Below are 20,637 nucleotides of genomic sequence, written 5' to 3'. Positions count from 1 at the left end.
GCATGTTCATTTTACCCACACGAAAAAAATCAGGCTCGAATGTGACGCTTTCGAAAAAAAGGAATTTTTCATGACAAAACGTCCTTTTTCAAACATCTTTATATATTTCTACGTGGAATATGAATCCAGATTTCAATTCATGAAGTGCGTTCAGCATTTGGTTGGTTCCTGGGGGAGAAAATGGCGAAATTGTTAAGGGTGTTCATTTTATCCCCAGTTCCCCTACATTTTTCAACACGAATATAACTTAACTTAGGCTGACCAGACGTCCCGGATTATGCGGGACTATCCCGGATTTGAATGGCTTGTCCCGGATTACTAAGCGTCCCGAAAAACGTTCCGCATTGATTAATTTTTCAATCGAAACAGTTTCTAAGGATGAAACATAGGAAATTATGTTACATTGCATGAAAAAAAACTACTACTGACACCGCTCGATAGCCGGCCACCCTTCCCAGTCACGGCCCCGGCCAGCCGGCACCTCGAACTCCATCTGAACAATGTCGCTGGTGACTGTAATCTTCATCTTCAGCTTTCGCTTCATTATTCCCCAGTATTTCAATACTGTATGAACCCGGGGACAATTTGGTGTACTCAGCTCTTTTGCGATGAACTGAAGTCCATTGTCCATTGTAGCATGCATGCTGAAACTGCCGCAAGCTATCATGGGACTTAATGAAGGACAAAATTCGCCTGATGAAGCACCTATCTCTTTGTATGTTCAAATTCTTATGCGTCGCAAAACACTGGTTTTCACACGAATGCCAATGAAACAGATCCCTTGCTAAGTCATGACTATTTATCACGAACCCATTCCCAAAAACAAATTCGAATTTGCTACAAATCCTGCCGCGAGCATGAAGAATTTAACCACTGGATTTGGCTGAAATCAACCTTCTTCGAAACTTATTCATCATCGAGTCAGACACATGCATCGCATTTCGTCACCACCCGGCCGCATAGCCCGCTAGACCGGATTCTAGCATTTGTTGGGCTTCCCACTTGCTCGGTAACACTTGTAGCCATTCCGAGACAGATTTGCCGTACAGTGTAGTATTCATGTTTTTCGCCGAAGCACAGTCCGTGATGCTGAGATCAGCCTTGACTTTTCAAATGACCCTCAACCGCAGTTGACGATCAAGAGTTCAACTCCAACATCTGGCCTGCGCCTTGTGGACAGCCCTAAGTGTTTCCTTGCACCCCTCAATTACTCACACCACTTTTAGCATAATCCGTCAGTCCCGCCAACTCCCGAGCCGACGCTGATGGATTCTGCAGATGACCGCACATAATTACTTTCATTTCTCCTCCTGCATCATGAATATCTCAAAATCACGTTACCTTTAAATTGTAAAAAAATATACCGAGCAGAACTGTTTACAAATAACACAATGCTACCAAAAGTTAGCATTCACGGCCACTGGGGGGCCGCTATCACTAAAATGAAGTGCCCAATTTCTAAATGATCCCACCTTTACTATCAAACCGATTTAGCAAATAAGCCATTCAATATGTCCCGCATTCATCCAAAAAAATCTGGTCACTTTAACTTAACTGCTACATTTTTCAACACGAATGTATTGCGACATTTGCCCCTATTTAGACTACCCCGATTTACATGATTATCACAGTCGAATCTCGCACACGATTTCGCTCAAAGAAAATGAAGTAAAAAAGAAGGGGAAGAAGGAAAAAGAAGTCAAACTCATAAATTGATTATACTAAAAGCCTCTCTAGTGTCAGATTAACAGTGCAAAATGCGGTATGTTGCATTAAATGATTATCACAGTAGTCTAAATAGTCATAAAAGGGGCAATAACTCCCTCTTTAACTCTATAATTTTCACACGAATAGCACTCTCCCTAAATCTAAATTTTTCCTCGCGAACATAACTTAAACTTTTTAACTCTACATTTTTCAACACGAAATGGGACCCCCTCGCGGCGTTGCCGCCAGTATTTATATCAGCTCTTAATTGTTCTTAGTAAGAAGTACTAGAACAGCTGCTGAGAAAAAAGAGAGTAGAGCGAGACTTTACGTTAAGTTAATGAGAGTTTCAGGTGGCGCGCGCGAAACCTCTCACACATGTACTACGATAACTCACATCGCACGATTCGACGTACAATGTTTTTTATGGTCCATGCGCAAACGTTTTCGCTTGCCCCTGAAACCCCAAGAAAAATAAACTTTGCGACAAAACCGCTCCGAGAGGCAAAACTTTCGCTGTGGCGGAAGTTTCGGTCAATGTTAACCGTCAATGTTAGCTTTTGTCAATGTTACCCGTACGGGCGCGCTTCTTGGCACTGACGGTGCAGTGATTCGGGTTAAATAAAAAAGAACTAAGCATAATGACAGGATTACTTAGATTTACTGCCCGAGTAAATACCATCTCACGAAGATGGGCATCCTCAGGTAAGTTACATGCCGCGTCTGCGGATACGACACTAAAACATCAGCACATATACTGTGCGAATGTGGTGCGTTAATCCAATGCAGATTAAGAGTCCCGATAAAGAAACATTGGAGCCTTTGAATATTTGCACTGAAAGTGCCTACAAGGTAATTAAATTCATAAGAAGTGCTGTGCCTAATTGGGACAACTGTGCATAGTGAGTACTGACAACCGCTCGAATGAATTACTGGTGGTATGTCAGACAGTGCAAATAGATTGTGGATGGAGCATACAACAATAGATCTAAATGCTGGTCGCAGCGGTCTATTCTTCTATAAACAAAAAAGGCACTGATGGTACGCATTATCTATCCTTTTACCAACCTGAAATTTGATTTAAAAGCTTAAAATTATGCATGTTAATATACAGTAACGTTAGAGCATAGAAAAAAGCAACCAATGTCACAATGACAATGTGTCTCCTAATGGTTCATTCAATAACGCCGTAACAAAATCAGATTACTAGTAATGCACAACGGGCGACTTCACAAATAGTATGAAACACAATTCGTGAGAAATTACGCAGTTTGTTTGGTCCACTTCCCCACTAGATTTTCCCATTGAAAGAAGAGCGAGCGAAGCTAACGCCTAGCCCTTTTACGCGCTATACGAAGTGTTAATTTTCTCAACAAGTCTTTTGCTTTCGTTGCCACTACCACATATTACAGTCCACTACAAGAAGATCGTTCAGAGGCGAACAGTCCTTTTCAGTTATATTGTAAAGCTTTATCGATATAAATATTATGTGATTGAGCTTAAAGTGTTTGGTAGTACATCTAAAAATTAAGATTGGGATGTTTTATGCTGAACCACTTTATTTATAATAGGTCCCACTGGCCCCAGGTGCTCTGAAGTGCCGCCCCCATTGGGAGGCATGTATTTATGCCGTTTGTCAAATTATACAACTAGTTTTCGGGTGTAAATTGTTAATACACTAATTGTGTTTACCTACTATCAGAAAAACATGTACTTTTACGAAAGCCTGCAACTAAAATATCATTTATAGAAAGATGCGTCCAACATACAACACAAATTGAAAATGACGCTCAAATTTAAAGCTCAATTTTGGTGTTTAGAATGCCAATTACGCATAATCTATGGTTTTAATGTATGCATTTAAGTTGTATCTCTTATTTCTAGAAAGGTTCGTTTTAAGAAAATGAGGTTGAAGCGAGTTATAAGCTTCATTCCCACTTATCCCGTATTCCCATTCCCACTTGCCTCGGAGTACCTTACCATGAAACAAATTAAATTCGAAAATATATGGGCCAAAGCAACATTGTACAGTGAAGAACACATTTTTTTCAGTTGTGTACTTTCCATCCGAACATGCTAATAAACAATCTTATGAATTATTTTTCCAAAAAGTAGAAAACATTATATCGAACACGGTATTTGAAGTAAAACTACAGGTAAATACGGAGATTATCAGGAACAGAATAATATTCGTGAGCGATGGCTAAAGTGTAGAGTCACGGCCAAAGGAATTGGTTAAAAAGGTAATTGGTAAATTACCTATCAATCAATATAATGATGAAACTACTTACTTACTTAGGTGGCTTGCCGTCCTAAGACAAAGCCTGTTGAACAAAATTTCTCCATGTAACTCGGTTGAGGGCTACCGCTCTCCAATTCCTCGGACACCGAGTACTCTCCGCCAGATCTCGCTCCACCTGGTCTAACCATCTTGCTCGCTGCGCTCCTGGTCGTCTTGTTCCTACCGGATTTGAGGCGAGCACCATCTTTGCAGGGTAGTTGTCCGGCATTCTTGCAACATGCCCTGCCCATCGCATCCGTCCAGCTTTAGCCACCTTCTGGATACTGGGTTCGCCATAGAGCTGTGCGAGTTCATGGTTCATCCTCCGCCTCCATACTCCGTTCTCCTGTACGCCGCCGAAGATCGTTCTTAGCACTCGTCGTTCGAAAACTCCGAGCACTCGCAGGTCCTCCTCGAGCATTGTCCATGTTTCATGCCCGTAGAAAACAACCTGTCTAATAAGCGTTTTGTACAGGGTGCACTTTGTACGGGGACTTAGTCTGCTCGACCGCAATTGCTTGTGGAGCCCATAGTAAGCACGACTTCCGCTGATAATACGCCTCCGAATCTCACGGCTGGTATCATTGTCCGCCGTTACCAGTGAGCCAAGGTAGACAAATTCATCGACTACCTCAAACTCATCGCCGTCGATCAATATACTACTGCCCAAGCGGTGTCGTTCGGCCTCGGTTCCGCTGGCCAGCATGTACTTTGTTTTAGACGTATTTACCTTTAACCCAATCTTTTCTGCTTCACGCTTTAGTCTGGTGTACTGTTCAGCCACCGCCACAGATGTTCTGCCGATAATATCAATGTCATCGGCAAAGCAGACGAAATGACTAGATTTGTTGAATATCGTGCCCCGCGTGTTGATATCCGCTCGGTTCATAACACCTTGTAGCGCTATGTTGAACAGCAAACATGAAAGACTATCACCTTGACGAAGCCCTCTGTGTGATTCGAATGAACTTGACAATCCACCCGAAATCCAAACACAGCACTGTGTACCATCCATCGTAGATTTAATCAGTTTGATGAGCTTCCTGGGGAAGCTGTTCTCGTCCATGATTTTCCATAGCTCTTTCCGGTCGATGGTATCATATGCGGCTTTGAAGTCAACGAATAAATGGTGCGTGGGAACTCTGTATTCACGGCCCTTTTGGAGGATTTGCAGCAGTGTAAATATTTGATCCGTTGTAGACGACGAAGCCGGCTTGATAAGTTCCCACAAATCTATTCGCAATTGGTGATAGACGGCGGAAAATGATTTGGGACAGCACTTTATAAGCGGCATTGAGAACGGTGATGGCTCGATAGTTCTCACAGTCCAACTTGTCGCCCTTTTTGTAGATCGGGCAGATAACCCCATCTTTCCACTCCTCCGGTAGCTGTTCCGTATCCCAAATTCTAACAATTAGTCGGTGCAGACAAACGGTCAGCTTTTCTGGTCCCATTTTAATAAGCTCCGCTCCGATGCCATCTTTTCCAGCTGACTTGTTGTTCCTTAGCTGCATGATGGCCTCCTTAACTTCGCCTATCGTTGGGGTTGGCACCTCTTCCCCGTTTGTTGCACCGTCGAAATCGCTTTCCCCGCCGCCATGGTTTTCCGCCTGGGCGCCATTCAGGTGTTCGTCGAAGTGCTGCTTCCACCTATCCGTCACCTCACGATCGTCCGTCAGAATACTGCCAGTCTTATCCCGACACATTTCGGCTCGCGGCACAAAGCCTTTGCGGGATCCGTTCAGTTTCTGGTAGAACTTCCGCGTTTCCTGAGAACGATGCAGCCGCTCCAACTCTGCATATTCCTGCTCTTCCAGGTTGCGCTTTTTCTCCCGAAAGATTTGGTTTCGCTGCATCTTCTTCTGTTTGTGTCTTTCCACGTTCTGACGTGTGGCACTGCGTATCTTGGCCGCCCGCGCAGCGTTCTCCTCATCCATCACCCTCCTACATTCATCGTCAAACCAATCGTTCCGCTGATTCCGGGCCACATGCCCGATGGAGCTCTCCGCTACACTGCTGATGGCTGTTTTGATAGTGTTCCAACAGTCCTCGAGAGGGGCTTCGTCCAGCTCGTCCTCTTCCGGCAGTGCAGCTTCGAGTGAATGCGCGTAGTTTGCGGCGACGTCTGGCTGCTTCAGCCGCGCGAGATCTAACCGAGGCTGGCGTCGGTACCGAATGTTGTTCACAACGGAGAGTCTTGGGCGCATCTTAACCATCACTAGGTAGTGGTTCGAGTCAACGTTAGCGCTTCGATAGGATCTGACGTCGATAATGTCTGAGAAGTGCCGACTGTCGATCAAAACGTGGTCGATCTGTGATTCTGTCTGATTTGGTGACCTCCAGGTGTACTTATGGTGGATTCTGTGCTGGAAAAAGGTACTACGTACGGCCATATTCTTGGAGGCGGCAAAGTCGATAAGTCTTAGGGCCATTTCATTGGTTCGCTGGTGTGCACTGAACCTTCCAGTCACCGGTTTGTATTCCTCCTCCTGGTCGACCTGAGCATTGAAATCCTCGATGACGATCTTGATATCATGTTTTGGGCAGCGGTCGTATTCACTCTCCAACTGCGCGTAGAATTCATCCTTATCGTCATCGGTACTTCTGAGGTGAGGGCTGTGCACGTTGATGATGCTTATGTTGAAGAATCGGCCCTTGATTCTCAACCTGCACATTCGAGGATTGATTGGCCACCACCCAATCACCCGTTTCCGCATCTCGCCCATCACTATGAAAGCTGTACCCAGCTCGTGTGTGTTGCCGCAGCTCTGGCAGATGGTATGTCCATCTCTGAACGTACGTACCGTTGAGCTCTTCCAGCACACCTCCTGCAGCGCTACGACGTCGAACTTGCGGCTCTTCAATACGTCGGAGAGCACTCGAGTGCTCCCTTGGAAGTTGAGAGATCGGCAGTTCCACGTCCCGAGTTTCCAATCCATAGTCCTTTTTCGTCGCGTGGGTCTATTCCGATTGTTCCAGTAAGAATATATTTGTTCTTCGTTCCATGCTTTAGTATTTTTCGTGGTGACGGCTTGCAAAGCCTGCTACACCAACCCCCTGTTTCGCCGGAGGGCCAACGAAGCTCGAAAGAGCCCTCCTTTCCTGTCAGCATACGACCTTGGCTTCCACCGGGGTTGGTTACCCGATCTCCACCAAAGTTGCTCGTATCCCGGCTGGTACCACGAGGCGGTAGGAATAGGAGTTGCTGAATAAGAGGCTATGAACCACTGTAGGGTCTATTTTATGCCTACACGTGCACAAGGCACCGACGGTACGCATTATTCAGCCGTTTACCAGCCATTTGAATGATTTTACAATGATGAAGCTAAGATTCTTTTATAATTTGATCAGTTAATAGGTAATGTTCACTTAAATATTAGCCGTTACAGTCAAAATGACTAACCGTTGTGTGTGACCCATGATTGTGTATTGACTGTACTGCCGCTGGAAGCATATCTGTCCCATGTTACAAAACACGAAAATGAGCAAATCGCACTCAAAGTTGAAAAACTGATTTTTCTAAAATTATTTAGTTTTGATGTTATTATGATAATGTTGATAGATAATGTTGAAAAACTTCACTCAATTTTGTATACAGCTTGAAAACATTTTATATGAAAAGGTATATGCAGCGAGACAAATATGCGTTCATTTTTCCAGTGGGACAAATTGTTTTCAAATTTTTTCGAGTTTTTCTAGTATAAACACCATGTTTTCGATTCATATTATAAAAATACATATATAATTATAACGTTTGACGAAAAAATGTCGAAAATGACCAAATGTAACATGGGACAGTTATGCTTCCACCGGCAGTGTACACATTGCAGTTGAAATGCTGATATTGCATTGTTTAAGCTTCAGTAATACATATATTTTTTTCCTTCTTAGCCTATACATTTAGTAGCCGTTAAGCGTACATAATTTGAAATCATCAACCTTTGTGTCGGGATAAAAAATAATAGAATTTATTTTTACAGACAAGTACTTCGGAAACTGCCAATCAATTTTGGGAATTAACATCCTCTTTAGACGTAAGTAATACGATTACTTTTCACAAAGGACAGCAATCCATTTTGACACCGGCGCAGCAAAAGCAAATTCTTGAAAATCTTTTGGTTCAACAGAATAAACAGCCATCAATGCCGAAAACAACTGGTGTACATCACACAAATGTTGGAAATACTTTCCCCGTAAATTCCAACACCTGTAATAATTTTAATTTTCAAAGCAGAACTCAATCAAAAACAATTCTTAACAAAGTTCACAAATCTCCTGTAGTAACACTATCGAATATATCGCCAGCCGCGTCTGCTTCATATCAGACAGCAGTAACAACTAACTTAAAAAGTTCTGCAACACATTTGAGCACAGCTGATTCAAAACAGGCAGCAACCGACATTCAAGTAGAAACAAACATTGGTATAGTGAACGAGCTTTCTCAAAGTAAAATACACTCGAAACAACAAACTCCGGTATCACCGCAAGTGCTTTTAAATACAACGAATAATGATATTTGCACTGTTAGAAGAACCACAACTACCAATATCTTACAAACTGAGTCTCCTGGAACGAGAATCTCAGGAACGGTTAAATCAGCATCATCAATTTGCCAGCCCACGTCTTCTTGTAAATCTTTAAATGATGCATTTCGCATAGCACAAAGAGCTAATCGTATGACAACTAAAGGAGTTACGAATAATGAAGATTGCTTACCACGTCAAAATAAAACAAACACAACTGTACGATGCATAGATAACAAGTCAAGTAATACTAAATTAGTTCAGTTGGCCGACCATTCTTCGGTTTTACCTATTGCACAATACGCTGTGGTAGCGCAAAATACAAATGTTTTAACAGCGTCCCAGAATGTAACCCAGTGTTCAATGAAACAAACTGTTACAACGGCAAACAAATTCACTGGTATGTATAAATAAATATTAGAATAAGGATTCTACGAGAAATTTACAGTCAAAAATTTAACGAAATATTTTGTTCGTGTCCTACCGTGAAAGCACCAGTCGCCGCGCAGTTCCAGTGACCGCGCACTAGGCAGTATTTTTATTAATTTTAGCGGGTTGAAATTGAAATACTTAATATCTTTCGTATAAATCTGTTACTGGATGTTTTTTGTTTATTCTACAGCAAAATGAACAAGTATATGACATTTGATGGTAGATAAACAAAATAATTTTGAACGGGTGACATTGCAAGACGCCATCTGTCAAATTTTGTTAGCGGACGAGCTAAGAAGTGCATTTTTATTTTTAAGCGTTTTTCGGTATGCGTATGCAGGAATATTCGGTGAAAACTAAAGTAAATGGTAAGTTACAAACTTTTATGTTTGAAATGCTGCGAATTTGATTCATTTCCAGTTTTTCTCCATATATTTCAAGGTGCGTGTTCATTGGTACAGCAAAAATATTAGCTGATGCAATCGCCGCGCAAGATGTCTTCACGAAACAACAGCTATCAAGAGAACTTGCAAAACGCCCTTGAGAGCGTTCAAAAAGGATGCACCGTACGGAAAGCCGCTCGCTTGTACAATATTCCACCAAGCACACTTCGAGATAAACACAACAACCGATATGGGAAGTCCTCATTCGGACCGAACACTATTTTGAATGCCGATGAAGAAGAAAAAATTTGTCAATGGATAATCGCGACAGCCAAAGCAGGGTTTCCATTAAATACGCAGTCTCTTCGAGTGTCTGTTGCAAGTTTCATAAAGAAAACAAACAAAAATACCCCTTTTACAAACGGCGTTCCGGGGCGCTCCTGGCTTAGAGGATTTTTCAATCGGCATGCAAACATTACCAAGCGGATCCCCAGTATTCTTCCGAAGCACCGCGTCAACGTTAATGAGCAAAGTTTACGGGCCTGGTTTGCGGAGATACGTACTTTTTTCAAATCCGAGGAATTAGAAGATGTCTTACTAGATGGATCACGGATTGCTAACATGGACGAAACTGCTATACGGACCGTTCCTACTAAGGAGATTGTGCTTGCTGAAGTCGGTGTACCTTATGTGCACGCAAGGGTTGGAAATTCGGACAAAGAGTCATATACGGCCCTTTTTGCGGCCACGGCTGCTGGACAGCTTGCTCCAACTTTAATACTCTATCCCTATAAGCAAAGAATGCCATCCGAAATATTCAAAAGCTTGCCGGAAGGATGGGCAGCAGGGAAATCTGACAGCGGATGGATGAATCGTGATGTGTATTATCTTTATATGCGGAATGTTTTTATACCGTGGGTTCGCAAGATGAATATAAAACTCCCAATGATCGTCTTCGTAGATGGCCATCGTTCGCATTTTACCGTACAAACAACGGAATTATGTAAAATGAACAAGGTCATTTTAATATGTTTACCTCCCAATTCAACTCAAATCACGCAGCCATTGGATGTCTCATTTTTTCGTCCTTTGAAAGTACAGTGGACAAAGTTGCTAATCGATTGGCGGATCCGCAATGCCGGAGCAACTATTCTCAGAAAAGCAATAGCACCACTTCTAAAACGTGCAACGGAAAACATGGATAAGATTGAACAAACCATTAGCAGCGGATTTCGCAAATGCGGTTTATTTCCTTTTGATGAAGAAGCTATCCACTATTCTTCTTTAGTGACAGCCAATTCGAATACACGTGATCAATCAGAGCCATCGACATTCAGCAATATAATTCCAGACCAACCAGAGTTTCTCCAGGAATTCGAAAGGTATCTCTCAACCGATCAATTAAAATCGTTTATACTACAAGAAACAAATAGTTTTTGGAATGGTCCATTAGAAGATGCAAATCTGTTCAACGTTTGGAAAAAAATAAAAAACAAAATGATAGATGGTATGTTTCTTATTTTGATAATTTGACATAAATTTAAACGGAAATTTTTATTCTACGTTCACAGAGTCACAGAAAGCAGATGAGCCTCAATTGATCTCACAAAATTTTGAAGAGCACTTCAAAGGTTTTCCCGAGGCGGAAATATTTGATCGCGATAAACAAATGCAAGAGTTCGTGCATAACTTCAAGAATCATGATCCGGATGTTGCATTTCGTGAAATTTTTCGAGTTCCATCTGGCTCGGTTCTCCCTTCAGCAGAACGGAAGAGGAAACTTCAACCGCCATCTGTTGCAACAAGTGCAGCATACGACGAATATATGAGACAAGTTACACAGGAAAAAGAAGCCTCTGAGAAATTTAAACAGGAAAGGAAAACCATCAGATTGGCGAACAAAAAGGCTAAGGAAGAAGCAGTGCGTCTGAAAAGAGAAAAAGCAAAAACGAAAAAAAGGGAAACTATCCGCAACTAAATCTTTACTAAAAATGCTTAACTAAGACTGATTTTTTCTTCAACATACATTAATAAACAACTTAATTTTGTTGTTTACTTTTATATTACAGTCGTCAAAAAGATGATTTTTTGTTAAAAGATTATAAAAACATGCAAACGACTAAAAAGCATATTCATATTTATTAAAATAAATGAGTAAGAAAAGTGCGCGGCGATTAGAACACATGTGCGCGGCAATAGAAACATGCCTTAATTCTATGCGCGGCGATTGGTACACGTACACGCTGCACTGCAAATTGTTTTCTGCCAGTTGATGCAATAAAATGACGTTTTTAATATTTTTCTGTGAAAACATGATAAAACCGCTAACCAAATATATATTTTGCATAACAGTATGTAAAAAACTATATTTTTTACATGTATTTATATATTAGCTGATGTACTAAGTGCGCGGCGACTGGTGCCTTCACGGTATATAATTGGAAACACAACACGTGTTTTTTTAATTTGAATGTTTGTGTTGGATATTGCCAGATACAATACTTTAAATCTGAAAAAATCCCATTTTTCAAAACCTGATTGTAAATGTTAATGTTAATATAATATAAAATATTAATTGATACTGAATATATTCACTATTTCATAGGATTTTATTAATAGTACCGCGCCTTCTTTTGATTATTTTTCAATAGTTGGATAGTGATTATTATAAACAATTATAATTGTTTCAAACTTTGCTGGCAAATAAGGATTTTGAGAAATACAGAACTGATATTTAAAAATATATTCAAGTTAATTATAGATGTTCCTGGGAAATTAAATAGTGATTATTGTGGCAGTAGAAAGGTTAGGTCACGCCGCTAGGTGGATTAATTCGGGGTTTTTTTATCAACACTGTTTTTCGTGATACCTCTTTAATTATTTCTTTGCATGCGTGATGCAAAGTGATTATTCACTAAGATTATAACCGGTCAAAAGTCTTTTCCATTTTTTTCATCCCTTCACTTCGTCGTGGCTTAACCAGCCGGAAATGGCGCCCCTGGGGGTATTTACGCCTCCGCTTTGCGCTGTCACCATAAATGTAGGGGCCTTAAGGGGCCCCTCGATACTACAACTCCCGCGGGGAGGAAATAAAAAAAATCATAAAAATTGCTGTTTACGTTCCACTGACCTTAGCCGGCCGGTGCTCAACTCAAAGAACCCCCGTATATTTTTCGTTACATTCGTTTTGTTACTTAAGTCTAATGAGGGGAAACCCTCTCCTATTCTTAATTTCTCTCTATGACACTAATGTCAACCTACTCTAACGTGTATTAATTATCACGCCGCGTATGAGTGCCATCGCCCTTCACTTTTACTTAGGTGTTCATCCGGTCGCTCGAATTTGCGACGAAAGAGAACCCTGATAAATAATTTGAGTCAGGTGAGAAGTCTCTTGGCTTAACTCTCACGCTGTGCAATGCAACTCTTAGATGCCCAAGAGGCTTGCGACTTGGTTGCGATTGCGCAACAGCGTGTCTATATTTCGTAAATCGCTAAATCAGCATTTTGATGGTTTATGTTTGATTTCTGTTTCCAAAACGCGAAAGGCTTGCGTTTCTTGGAAATGTTGTCCGAAATAAATTAAGTAAATTGAGCCGGCCGTTGACCATCCTGCTATGGGTTCAACACCTCTTGATGGCGTGATATGAAAATATAATGGAATGTGATTGAAAATGGTCTGATTTGTCCAGGATTTCGTTCTTCGGATCCAGGCAGGACTAGTATAAGGGAGAGTGGCGGTCAGGGTCGCTACATGAGTACTAAACAAAATATGTCGAAATCTCGCGATTTAGATCTGTAGATTTGAGCAGCCATATTTAAATTAAAAACTAAAATTCAATTGAGAACAATTGAACGGCAAGTCGCTCAAAAGAAAGGGAACGAGATGGAAGCGGACATTTTCGCAACAGATCTACTTGCGTAACGACGCACATATAAAAGTTAAATTCTATAGTGAAAAGATTATAGTTGAATTGTTCAAAGGAATCGAGCTAGTGCTATTGCTAGTGCTAATTATTGCAAAAGGTGTGTAAAAGAGGAATTGTGTGAATTTGTTCTATTGTTTGCCGAATTGTTAACGTATTATTTTAAAATTTTATAGTTTGGTGGTGGGTGAAGAGAATTTAATCTGGCGTCCGTATTCTAAATACGGTTTATAGCAGAATAAGGTGAATTTTTGATTTTTATTTTTATATTATATGATTGTAATGGTATGTACGTTCGATTTGGACAGCGCTCCTCCAACGGGCGTTTTATTCTGGGTTTCTACGTTCGGCCATTTCTCCCTACGATAAAACTGAACCTTGTCGGGGTGTAGGGCTTTTTAACTAATCAGTAAATGAACAGCGGTCACGTTTACTTCTGAATGTGGGTATATATCAAAATACTCTTGTGATTTCAAGTGGGACTCGGGGTAAAAATTTACCAAATGTGATTGTTGCGTTGTTCAGAAAGTGCTTTTATTCCGTTCAAGAATAAGGTCAGTATGGGGATCTCTGACAATAGATGAAGTTTTCTGGGATTCTTCCCTATTTATCACAACTGTCACAAATATCTCCGAAAAATTTCGGATTGATTGAGTTGGTCGAGGGCTTAGGGTTAGTAAGGGGATGTAAGCGGGATACCAGATCCGATTGGATGCCGAAGGACCACTCTGTAATGATTACGGGTAATAGCACTTCTTAGGTAGCAGATGGGAAAATTAGGTCAATTCGTATCGCGTGTTCGAGTTTCGGCTAGGCGGTGCTGCTAGATAGAGTAGGATTTTTGCACTGGCCCCGTGGCTGTCCTGAGCTCTGATGGCCGCCCGCGGGCTCTGTCGATTGGAAGGGTTCGAGTCTTAAAGAGACGTTTGAGCCCAGAGCTTTACAGCACTTTGGTCTCGAGGGTTGGAAGGCGGGCGAGTCTATATTTTGAAGCTTCTGTCGATTACCGCGAACGTCCAGCTTGTGCTGCGCTCAATTTACTTTGTATCGTGGGAATGCACTGTGAATGCTAAGGGGATGAAAGATTAACTTTGCCCTGATAAGTTGATAACCATTAATGCTCCGAAATTTGTTTTACCTATTGGTTCATTTGTGGTTGTTTGTGTTGGAAAACTGAAAGCGGGCGCGCGGTTGAAGACCGGTGTCAGGCGGGGCTGACGAATCCTACACTTCTTCAGTATACCACATATTGCAACTCGAGTGTTACAAAAAGTCCAAAGCACATTTACAAATTCGATCTATTATTTTTCTTCTCATCATCATCATTATCATCATCATCGTCATCATCATCATTATATTTAAAATATGACATTCCGGCCTTTGGCAGAGAGATCTTAGAGTCAGTTCGGGGAGTCCGCGCAGGGCCGAAACGCCTCCGCCTGCGAGTATAGGCGTGACGGCTATGCTTGGGGCTCTACCTGTGTTTTAGTGGGCGACAGTGCCTGTCTCGTCAGGTAGAACTGATGGTTGAGGTCTCCCTGACACTTTGTTGACATCACAAGAGGGCCCAGCGCAGAGTTTTATACGCTATTAAGCGACCAGTTGGATAACCCGAAAAAAAGGAAAAAGGAAAAAAAAGGTTTCTACGTTCGGCCATTTCTACGTTTGAGTTCGTGTGTTATATAAGTCAAAATGCAAATAATGTGTAGCGTGTAAAAGGGAAATTATATTATTCGAAACATATATGTCAAACGAAGATTTCGTGTTCGAAGTATGGAATAAAGTGGATCACTTTATAATCGGTGATCGTCGAAAGACGTTGTTCCTGCTATTCTACGCCTAGTGAAGAATCCTTTAGTGGCGACAAGGATAAAAAGCAGATTTGTTGGAGTTTCTTTGGTGTAACCATTGAATCAGCTGTACAAAAGGTGAGTTGGTGAGTTAATAGTTAGCTGTAGTTAGTAGTGCAATATAAAGTTAAAACAAAGAAATAGTTTTCAGCCATTGTGTACGATTAAATCTTTTGTATTAACGGTTTTATGCTTATACAAATCATTTGTTTTCTTTTGTACAGTCGGTCGAAAGCGACACTGATTTTGTGGGTGCAGCATATAAAAGGATAAAGAAAAATAAAAGGACATCGGATCAAAGGCAATAAAAGAAGTGAACAAGGATACGTTTGTTTACTTTGTAGGCCATCACAATTCTATACAATTGTCTGCTGTTACAAAAGTACGTGATTTATCCAACGTTTAGTTTCATAAATATTGGTGCCGTCATGGCGTAAATTGGCACTATTGACCCGTATGTACCTGGTACTTCGTTTTCTAATTATGTGGAGAGGTTGGAATACTTCTTTTCATGTAATAATGTAGACGACGGACGAAAGAAAGACATTTTCATAAGTTTTTGTGGCATGATTGTCTTTGATGAGCTAAAATTGCTGTTTCCCGCGACTGACTTGAAAACGCTGACTTATGCGGAGATTACGAAGAAACTAAAGGAAAGGTACGACAAGGTGGAATCAGACATAATTTTGAGACTAAGATTCAGTCGACGGGTGCAAAGACCGAATGAGTCAGGAGAAAATTTCATTCTCGCAGTCAAATTGCTTGCAGAACGATGTGATTGCGGTGCCTATAGGGATTCGGCAATAAGAGATCAATTAGTCTTTGGCGTGTATGATGAGAAAGTTTTAGAAAAAATAGTTCAAGAAGATGATCTGACGTTACGGAAAACTGAGAAAATTATTAAAAATAAAGAAATGGCTACATCCACAGTACAGGTAATAAATCAAGAAAATAATGTGCATTCAGTTAGGTACCGTTTAGGGAATAGGGAAGAAATAAGTGGATATGGTTATCAGGAAAATCGAAGCAGGGCAAGGTCACGCAGTAGAAACAGAGTCGGATACGAATATCAGAGAGGATATTATAGGGAAAGGTCGCGTTCGAATCAGAAGTCCAATATGGGAAGATATACAAATTTTGTATGCCATTTCTGTAATATGAAAGGGCACATAGGTACAAAAGAATTGTTACCGGTTTAAAAATAGCCAAAGAAATTCGGTGAAATTCGTCGAGGAAATGCCGAAAACTGAGAGAGTTCACGACTACTTCAAAAGGCTGAGAATTGACTATGACACGACTAGCGACAATGAATCAGGTGATTATCCTAACTATATGATTAACCCATTTTGACCCAGCGTATGATATATCATACCTCGTCTTCAAAACCTGTTTACTGCTGAATTTCAATAGTTAGCATTATTAATATATCACTACAAGAGAGATAAGACATCAATCTGATGTGTGTGTGATATAATTTGTCAGTTTTTGTCATTTCATCTGTATTTTCAACAGTGCAAAGTTGTGATAAATGGCGGAAAAAAGTTGAAAAAACGGCGAAAAAATTTTTGTCTCCAAAACGCATGAAAAAGTCTACATTTAGTGACGAAACATTACCTGACATGTAAATTAGTATTTATATGTAAAGTCTATCACAAAATTCGGTAAGAAATCTGTAAAAAACTTGGTAATTTGTTTGTTTGAAACTGAGCCTATAAAATATTTAACCTTCGATATTTTGGCCTTGAAAGCATTCCAAATGACGATTTTGCGTTTCCCGACACATTCGAGCCATAATATAATAGATTACAGAATTTCACTTAATTTGGTCCAAATTTAGGTATACCCGGGTGATAATGGGTTAAATCAGTTAATAACACGGTGTTACACGGAAAAAATACTTCTCAAATGACCTAGTGTACGTTGTTAGTCATACCTAGTACATCATAAAAACACATTTGAAATCTTCCTAACACCCCCAAAATTTCAAGTTATTGCAAAAAAACATTTTTTGGCTAGGTGTACACATACTATTATGAATAACTCAATAATTTTCCAAGCAATTTTAAGTTTTTTATTCATTTTTGGAAAGCTTAGAGGATAAGCTTTCAGGATATATATACATACATTATGGTTCTACAAAATTTGGACGAGATTTTTTCTATTAAATATGAAATTTAATTAAAAAATTAAAAATTTTCTCACTTTAGGGGTCCTTAAAGTGACCTTAAAAATGACCCACATTCCTAAGCTCAACATCACTTGTTTTATATTCAATCCTAAGACTTTGGTCAAAATTTCAGCCAAATCGGTTAACATTTGCAAATTTGAGACCATTTTTAAGAGTTGTAGAATTTGTTGCTTCTCATATATCACACGCCTAATCTTACATCGTGTACAAGATGGTCAGTTGTAACTATAAAAAAGGATTTCTGTCTGTCTGTCCGTATGTTCTTTATAGAATCGAAAACTACTGAATCGATCGGCGTGAAAATTTGCATGTAGAGGTTTTTGGGGCCAGGAAAGGTTTTAGTGATGGTTAGAGACCCCTCCCCCCACTAAGAGGTGGGGCTCCCATACAAATGAAACACAAATTTCTGCATAACTCGAGAACTAATCAAGCAAATAGAACAAAATTTGGCATGTGGGTGTTTTTGGTGACAAGAATTTATTCTATGGTAAATTAAGACCCCTCCTCTCTTTAGAAGGGGAATTATGATTCCTCTACCCTTTAAGAGGGGGGGCTTCCATACAAATGAAATACAAATTTCCTCATAACTCGAGAACTAATCAAGCAAATGGAACCAAATTTCGCATGTGAAGATTTTTGAGGGCAAGAATATTTTCTATGGTGAATTAAGACCCCTCCCCACTTTAAGAGGGGTGTGGCTCCCTTACAAACGAAATTCAAATTTCCTCATAACTCGAGAACTAATCAAGCAAATGGAACCAAATTTGGCATGTGGGTGTTTTTGGAGACAAAAATTTTTTCTATGATGAATTGGGACCCCTCGCCGCTTTAGGAGGGGGGGATCCTATACAAATGAAATACAAATTTCCCCATAACTCGAGAACTAATCAAGCAAATGGAACAAAATTTGGCATGTGAAAGTTTCTGAGGGCAAGAATATTTTCTATGGTGAATTAGGACCCTTCCCCACTTTAAGAGGGGGGGCTCCTATACAAACGAAATACAAATTTCCTCATAACTCAAGAACTAATCAAGCAAATGGAACCAAATTAGGCATGTGGGTGTTTTTGGAGACAACAATTTTTTCTATGATGAATTGGGACCCCTCTCCACTTTAGGAGGGGGGGCTGCTATACAAATGAAATACAAATTTCCCAATAACTCGAAAACTTTGCACTTTTATTGTTGTTCTACAGTCTTCGGCACAAGGTAGTACAGACTAATTGTATCTTAAAACTAATTTACATTTACAATCAAACTTTTAAATCTAGTTTTGCTAACATTAAAATCGAACACATGTTTTACCTCGTTAAATAATGTACAGCAATAATGTAGAGGATTTTTCTGGCCATATTGGGTTCGAAGAGCTAGAGTCCAGAGAAACGTTCGATTCCGCAGAATTCGACGAGGCACGTGCAGATTTATTTCTTCCAAGAGATAACTGTTATCGATAATTCCCATTAGCAGATCGTAAACAATTTCATTTCATAAGCCGGAAGATGTATAGGGTCCTGCCAAGGCAAACGACGCAGGGCAAAACGTATGAAACAACGTTGTACTCTTTCAATTATTAATTTCAATTATCAATTTTCCCTGTGTGATACGGTGCCCACACCGATGCTTCGTATTCCAAAATACTTCGAACTAAGGTGCAGTAAAGCGTTTTTAAAGCGTAGATATCATTAAAATCCGAAGCGGTTCGTCGAATGAAGCCGAGTACAGCATACGCTTTTGACGATATTATGCTAATGTGCTCGTCGAACTTTAGCTTGCAGTCAAGCATGACTCCCAGATCTTTGACAGAGCTACAACGTTTCATTTCGCGTGCGTTAATTAGTTATTCGAAATGTTGAGGGTTTCGAAGGCGGGAGAAAGTTTTGCCGGAACATTTTGATGCATTTACCTCCATCCCGTTTATGAGGCACCAGTGCAAAAGGCCACTCACATCACATCACGGCAAGAATATTTTCTATGGTGAATTAGGACCCTTCCCCACTTTAAGAGGGGGGGGGTTCCTATATAACCGAAATACAAATTTCCTCATAACTCGAGAACTAATCAAGCAAATAGAACCAAATTTGGCACGTGGGTGTTTTTGGAGACAAAATTTTTTCTATGATGAATTCGGACCCCTCCCCACTTTAGAAAGGGGGGCTCCCATACAAATGAAATACAAATTTCCTCATAACTCGAGAACTAATCAAGCAAATGGAACAAAATTTGGCATGTGAAAGTTTTCGAGGGCACGAATATTTTCTATGGTGAATTAGGACCCCTCCCCACTTTAACAGGGGTGGCTCCTATGCAAACGAAATACAAATTTCCTCATAACACGAGAACTATAGAAGCAACTGGAACCAAATTTGGCATGTAGGTGTTTTTGGAGGCAAAATTTTTTTCTATGATGAATTAGGACCCCTCCCCACTTTAGGAGGGGGGAGGCTCTTATACAAATGAAATACAAGTTTCCTCATAACTTGAGAACTAATCAAGCAAATAGAACCAAATTCAGCATGTGGAGATTTTTGGAGGCAAATATATTTTATATGGTGAATTACGCCCCGTCCCCACTTTAAGAGGGGGGGCTTCTACACAAATGAAATACAAATTTCCTCATAATTCGAGATCTAATCTAGCAAATGGAACCATATTTGGCATGTGGGTGTTTTGGAGGCAGCCATTTTTTCAATGTGAATTAGGACCCCTCCCAACTTTAGGAGGGGGGGGGCTCCTATACAAATGAAATACAAATTTCCTCATAACTCGAGAACTAATCAAGCAAATGGAACAAAATTTGGCATGTGAAAGTTTTCCAGGGCAAGAATATTTTCTATGGTGAATTAGGATCCCTCCCCACTTTAAGAGGGGGGTCCTATACAAACGAAATACAAATTTCCTCATAACTCAAGAACTAATCAAGCAAATGGAACAAAATTTGGCATGTGGGAGTTTTAGATGGCAGAAATTTTTTCTATGGTGAATTACGACACCTTCCCCTTTTAAGAGGGGGGCTACCATACCAGATGGCAGAATTTTTTTTTATGATGAATTAAGACCCCTCTCCTGTTTAGGAGTGGGGGGGCTCCTATACAAATGAAATACAAATTTCCTTATAACTTGAGAACTAATCAAGCAAATGGAACCAAATTTGGCATGTGGAAGATTTTGGAGTCTTGAATTTATTTTATGATAGTTAGAGACCTCTCACCCCTGTGGTAGGGGGATATGGACTCTCATACAAATAAAACAGAAATTGTTGCGAAACTCAAAAACTAATCGAACTCGAGAAATTCGAGACTCTTCCATAAAACATTAGTCAATAACAAGACCACAAAGACTATCTATAG

The 20,637-nt window shown here is 40.3% G+C and overlaps 1 protein-coding gene across 2 annotated transcripts in view; it reads left to right on the top strand.

Annotated features, from left to right (window-relative positions):
- The window catches only part of LOC128737376 (nuclear factor related to kappa-B-binding protein), a 378,855-nt gene that overhangs the window by 202,528 nt on the left and 155,690 nt on the right, over positions 1-20,637 (top strand). For both annotated transcript variants that reach the window (XM_053832002.1, XM_053832000.1), the window contains one exon: positions 7,969-8,911. In XM_053832002.1, the coding sequence (XP_053687977.1) occupies positions 7,969-8,911 (943 nt within the window). The remainder of the gene's footprint in view (positions 1-7,968; positions 8,912-20,637) is intronic.

The sequence above is a fragment of the Sabethes cyaneus genome, chromosome 2 (assembly GCF_943734655.1).
Source record: "Sabethes cyaneus chromosome 2, idSabCyanKW18_F2, whole genome shotgun sequence".
Lineage (NCBI taxonomy): Eukaryota > Metazoa > Arthropoda > Insecta > Diptera > Culicidae > Sabethes > Sabethes cyaneus.
The sequence above is the reverse complement of the archived record's forward strand: the minus strand, read 5'-3'. Positions and strand labels throughout refer to the sequence as shown.